The sequence below is a fragment of the Malurus melanocephalus genome, unplaced genomic scaffold, assembly GCF_030028575.1.
Source record: "Malurus melanocephalus ecotype Western Australia unplaced genomic scaffold, MMel_1.1 scaffold_1281, whole genome shotgun sequence".
NCBI classification, from domain to species: Eukaryota; Metazoa; Chordata; class Aves; order Passeriformes; family Maluridae; genus Malurus; species Malurus melanocephalus.
The window spans coordinates 46,901-52,557 of record NW_026624513.1 but is presented as its reverse complement, the minus strand read 5'-3'; the positions used below and the strand labels follow the sequence as shown (position 1 = coordinate 52,557).

The following is a 5,657-nucleotide window of genomic DNA, read 5'->3' as shown; positions in this document are numbered from 1 at the left end:
ACGCAGGGCCCTTACACAGCGTCGCGCTCGCGCTCCCTGCGGCTCAGGCCCGGGATCCGGAACGCTTTGCTGCGGCTCCTCTTGGGTCCTGGGAGGGGTGGGAGCAGCGGGGTGAGGAGGAGCCCCCCCGGCACCCCCAATTCCCCGCTGGATGCAGACGTACTTGCCTTCCTGCGCTGGAGCCAGGCGGTACTCGTCGAAATCCAGCGCTCCTGCACGGAGATGGGCCGGGATTAGAGGGGATGGGCTGGGATCAGATGGGATTGGATGGGATTGGATGGGATCATGAGCCGGGATCAGATAGGATAAACTGGGATTAGATGGGTTCAGATGGGATCAGCCAGGATCAGATGGGATCAGCCAGGATCAGCTGGGATCAGATGGGATTGGATAGGATCAGATGGGATCAGACAGGATCAGAGGGGATCAGATGGGATTGGATGGGATCAGAGTGGATTAGATGGGATCAGATGGGATGGGCCGGGATCAGCTGGGATCAGATGGGATGAGCTGGGATCAGATGGGATTAAATGGGATGAGCCAGGATTAGATGGGATCAGATGGAATCAGCCAGGATCAGCTGGGATCAGATGGGATGGGCGGGATCAGATGGGATCAGCTGGGATCAGCCGGGATCAGATGGGATAAACTGGGATTAGATGGCATCAGATGGGATCAGATGGGATCTCAGCCAGGATCAGATGGGATCAACCAGGATCAGATGGGATGAGCCGGGATCAGGCGGGATCAGCCAGGATTAGATGGGATAAACTGGGATCAGGGATCCATCCCGCACCACTGGGACCCCCCATGTCCATCCTCACCTGGCCGCTCCTTCCCCGTCCCCTTGCTCTCGGCAAACCTCCGCAGCAGCATCTCCGTGCCGATGTTCTCCACGTTTTGCTTGAATTCCTCATGGACCTGAGAGAAAAAAAAAACAAAAAAACGGGAAGGGGACATGAAATGAAGAGGGAAAAGCCGGAATGAGGAAGGGTCCCTCATCTGGGGACTCACCTGGCCRATCTGGACGTGCGTGTCCTCCACGGAGTGCGAGTAGGAGCCGATGAGCCCCTTCATGTGCCGCAGGTGGGCTTCTTCCACCTCCTGGAATCGCTGGAGCAGGGAAAAGGGAGGGTCAGGAAAGGGGGGATGTGCCCGGGAGCTGACAGCTCCGGGAAAGCTGACAGACCAGGGAAAGGGGCTTGGATGGGATGGTGGTGCCATCCCCAAGGGCCAAAATCCCAGTGCCCATCCCATCCCATCCCAAAGCCCAGGGGTTCCTATTCCTGCCCAAATCCCATCAGTGCCCATCCCTTCCCAAATCCCATCAATGCCCATTCCTGTCCAAATCCCAGAGGTTCCCATCCCTTCCCCAATTCCATTCCTGCCCAAATCCCAGTGGTTCCCATCCCTGCCCCAATCCCATCAGTGCCCATTCCTTCCCAGATCCCATTCCTGCTCAAATCCCAGTGGTTCCCATCCTTTCCTCCATCCCAGTGGTTCCCATTGCTGCCAAATCCCATCACTGCCCACCCCTTCCTAAATCCATCCCTACCCGAATTCCACCAATGCCTATCCCTTCCCAAATCCCAGTGGTTCCCATCCTTTCCCAAATCCCAATGGTTCCCATCCTTTCCCAAATCCCAATGGTTCCCATCCTTTCCCCAGCCCCCCGTGCCCCCCATCCCTTCCCCAATCCCCACCATGGCCGAGTCCATCATGCGCTGCTCGAAGTCGGCGCGGGCAGCGTTGTATTTATCCACCGCCCTCCGCAGCGCCTCGCCCGCCTTCCGCGACTTGAGCTCCGCCTGCGCCGCCAGTCGGGGACACCCGGGGGACAGGGGACATCCAGGGGACATCCAGGGGGACAGGGATGGTCAGAAAGGGGACAGTGACCACCCAGGGGACAGGGAACATCCAAGGGGACAGAGGATATCCAGGAGAATGACCGGGATGGTCAGAAAGGGGACAGGGACCACCCAGGGGGACAGGGATCATCTAGGGGACAGGAGACATCCAGGAGAGTGACAGGGATGGTCAGAAAGGGGACAGGGATCATCAGGGAAGGGATAGAGACCACCCCGGGGGACAGGGGACATCCAGGGGGACATCCAGGAGAGCCACAGGGGTGATCAGAAAGAGGACAGGGATCATCAGGGAAAGGACAGGGACAACCCAGGGGGACAGGAACCACAGACAGGGGACAGGAATCATCCCCTAGAATAACAGGGATCATGAGGAAGGGGACAGGGACCACCCAGAGGGGACAGAAACCATTCCCAAGAATGACAGGGATGGTTAGGAAGGGGACAGGGATCATCAGGGAGGGGACAGGGAGACAGGGACCACCGGGATGGGGACAGGGACCCTGGGGGTGACATGGGGACCACCCTGGGGGTGACACAGAGACCCTTGGGGTGACACAGGGATCACCCAGGGTGACACAGGGACCCTTGGGGTGACACAGGGACCACCCTGGGGGTGACACAGAGACCCTTGGGGTGACACAGGGACCACCATGGGGGTGACACAGGGACCACCATGGGGGTGACACGGGGACCCTGAGGGTGACACAGGAACCCTGGGGGTGACACGGGGACCATTAGGGTGACACAGGGACCTTGGGGGTGACACAGAGACCCTTGGGGTGACACAGGGACCCTCAGGGTGACACAGAGACCCTCGGGGTGACACAGGGACCACCATGGGGGTGACACAGAGATGCTCAGGGTGACACGGGGACCACCCTGGGGGTGACACAGGGACCACCATGGGGGTGACACAGAGACCCCGGGAGGTGCCACCTTGTCGATGTCCTTCTGGCTGGTGCCCTCCTTGCGCAGCCGCTCGTACTCCTGGCACTTGCTGTGGTAGCTCTCCTTGGACTTGGGCAGCAGCTGGGCCACCCCGTGCAGCAGCTGCACGGCCTCCAACGTCCCTGCCACCTCCTCCTTGGACTGCCAGGGGACAGCAGGGTGACCCAGGGACACCCAGGGGTGCCGGGGAGGGGGACAGGGACCCCAAAAAGCGCCGGTACCTTCTTGTGCACGCGGCCCTGCTCCTCGCCGTAGCGCGAGATCTCCTTGATGAGGTCGTGCAGCTTCTTCATCAGCTCCAGGTGGCACAGGGCCAGCTTGTCCGAGGAGATGCGGAAAACCTCCCAGAGAGGGGCGAAAGTCCTGGGGGAGGGCGGCGGGGAGGGTCAGCGGCGTCCCCAAAGCCACCCCGAGGTGTCCCCAASCCCGCCCCGTACCCCAGCTGGGTCCCGTTGGTGGCCATCTTCGACAGCTTCACCATGGCCTTGGCGTAGTTCTCCTCGATGGCAGCCCTGGGGATGGCAGGGAGGGGGTTTTGGGGATGGGGACAGGATTTTGGGGTCCTCCCCAGAGATTTTGGAGTACCCCAAAGCCGGGTACCTCTCRCGGACGAAGTCAGCGAGCTCCTTGGTGGAGATCTGCCCGTGTTTCATGTTGTGGTAGAGGACGTCAAAGCCGTGGTTCTTTTCGCCCTGCAGGGGGGGATCCCCACCCTCAGACCCCAAATCCCACAGGATTCACACCCCGCTTCATTGGGGCCACCAGGATCAGCATTGGAGCAGCCCAAACCCCACAAAATTTGGGGTCTGAGCCCCCCAGTCCTGGCCAGAACCAGCCCTGGAGGAGCACGAGGCAGGAAAATGTGGGGTGAACCCCAAACGCCGCCCACCCACAAAGTTCTTTTGGGTGCTGCCCCCCACCCACAAAGTACTTTTCCCAGACAGGCTGGGGGTGCAGGTGAACCCCCCCCCCTTCGGGGGAAACTGAGGCAGGAGGAAGAGGAAGGTGCCAGCAGCTGCCAGACGAAGCAGGAAGCACCGGCCACACCACTTCCCCCCCCTCCCCGCCCCGAAACCCGGGCTGGGGACCCCCATGAGGCGGGGGACAGGGACAGCACCAGGACCCCCCCCAAAATCCCCAGGACCCCCCTTATCAATCACCCCCCCACACACAATTAATTAATTAACAGGGGTGCCAAGGCTTGAAAATTGCGGGGTGGGGGGTGTCTGAGATGAGCGCAAAGGGTGGGGGGCACCCAAAGGTGGGGGGTCCCGGCTTACCCAGAAGTTCTCGGTGAAATAGGACATCTTGGAGGGGGGGAGGGGCGGGGGGCGACAGCGGCGCGGGGACCCCGCGGTTCAACTCCCGGAGCCCTGGGGGGACACCCGCGCATTACCGGGGGGGGTCCGCGGGGTCCCCACCCCGCACCCACCCGCCCGTTTTTATCGCTTTTCCCGGGAAAACGCAGCGCCGTGGCCATGGAAACCGCAGGGTATCCCCCTCCACCCCACCGCGGACCCCTCCCCAAAATGTGCGGCACCTCGGGGTGCCGGGGGGGGCTCGGGGGGGCCCCCGGGGCGGCGCTGGGCCCGACACCAGATACGCAGATCAATAATAAATGAGCGGCTGCTGCGTGCGGCGGCGGCTGCTCCCGCACCCGGCCCTGCCCGTGAACCCCCAGACCCCCCAAAAACTCCCCCAAAACACCCCCTGAGAAACCCCCGCCCCACACAAAGAAGGAGCCAAATGTCCCGATCCCCCCAATCCTTACCCGACCCCCAAAATGTGCCGTGCTGGGGGATTCCCCCGAGCAAAGCAGCCCCCCAGCGCTAAATGGGGGCACCCCCAGATGTGCCCCCCCAGGCTGTGCCCCCCCTCCCCKCCCCGCTCCCCATCATGCACCGGAGAAAAACAGGAAACCCCAAAAATTCGCGCCTGCTTGGCGCCACCGGGGGAGGCCCCCCCGCCTCACCCTGGGCTGTTGCGGGGTTCGCGGGGCCCCCCCGAGCATCCTCAACACGCCGGGGGTCTGCGGGGATTAGAGGGGGGGTCAGGGCCCGCTGCAGCCCCCCCAAAAACCCGCCCCGAGCCCCCCCCGCTCCCCGGTCCCTCCGCACGGGCTCGGCCACCTGTGTCACCAGCGGGGCGGGCTCAGCGCGGCCCCCCCACTTCCCCCCGTCAAAGTGGGGGGGACAAAAGCTGGGAGGGGTCGGGGGGGGCTCAGGGCCCGCCGGACCCCCACCCCCGCCGGTSCCGGGCGGCCGCAAACGCCACGAACGCGCCGCCGGCCAAAGTCCCCGCTGGTGGCCGCGGCCACCGCGTCCCCGAGCGGGACGKGGGGTGCGGGCTGGGGGGGCTGCGGCAGGGCCACCCCCTCCCTGCGCCCCAAAACCGCGCGGCTCCGGCCGCCCGCAGCCGTGACCTTCAGCGGGGCGCGGGGGGCGGCGGGGACCCCTCGAGGGATGCGGGGRCACCGGGAAGGGCCCGGTGCGGGACCGGCGGCACCGGCGAGGGGGGGCTGCGCRCCCCCGAATCCCCCGGGGAACGGGGGGGACCCCGCGGGGGGATCGGGGCGTGCACCCCGAAAGAAGAAGGAGGGAAAGCGCTGAAGCGATCCCTGCACCTGCAGCGGCGGGAGGTGGCGGGGGGGCCGCCCGCAGCACCGGGAGCGGGATCGTGGCCAGCGGGGGCTGCACCGGGGCTTTATTAACGGGGAGCTCCGGGGCGGGGTGATCGCACCGGGGCGCGGTGCACAGCGATTGGGGGGGTTCCGGTACGGGGATCGGGGGGGCCGCGGGGCTGCACCCCCACCCCGGTGATGCTGCGGGGGCGGCGGGGGGA

At 64.6% G+C, this 5,657-nt stretch overlaps 1 protein-coding gene across 1 annotated transcript in view; it reads right to left on the bottom strand.

Moving 5' to 3' along the window:
• Positions 1-4,859, bottom strand: part of FCHO1 (FCH and mu domain containing endocytic adaptor 1) — a gene marked incomplete at its 3' end in the record, with an annotated part of 8,735 nt that extends 3,876 nt beyond the window's left edge. Inside the window, exons 1-11 of the mRNA XM_057387647.1 lie at positions 4,789-4,859; positions 4,097-4,189; positions 3,417-3,508; positions 3,254-3,328; positions 3,038-3,179; positions 2,805-2,957; positions 1,704-1,808; positions 1,015-1,113; positions 825-921; positions 168-212; positions 16-88 (exon numbers count right to left, since the gene is read on the bottom strand). Coding sequence (XP_057243630.1) covers positions 16-88; positions 168-212; positions 825-921; positions 1,015-1,113; positions 1,704-1,808; positions 2,805-2,957; positions 3,038-3,179; positions 3,254-3,328; positions 3,417-3,508; positions 4,097-4,123 — 908 coding nt within the window. The remainder of the gene's footprint in view (positions 1-15; positions 89-167; positions 213-824; positions 922-1,014; positions 1,114-1,703; positions 1,809-2,804; positions 2,958-3,037; positions 3,180-3,253; positions 3,329-3,416; positions 3,509-4,096; positions 4,190-4,788) is intronic.
• Between the last annotated feature and the right edge of the window lie 798 nt (positions 4,860-5,657).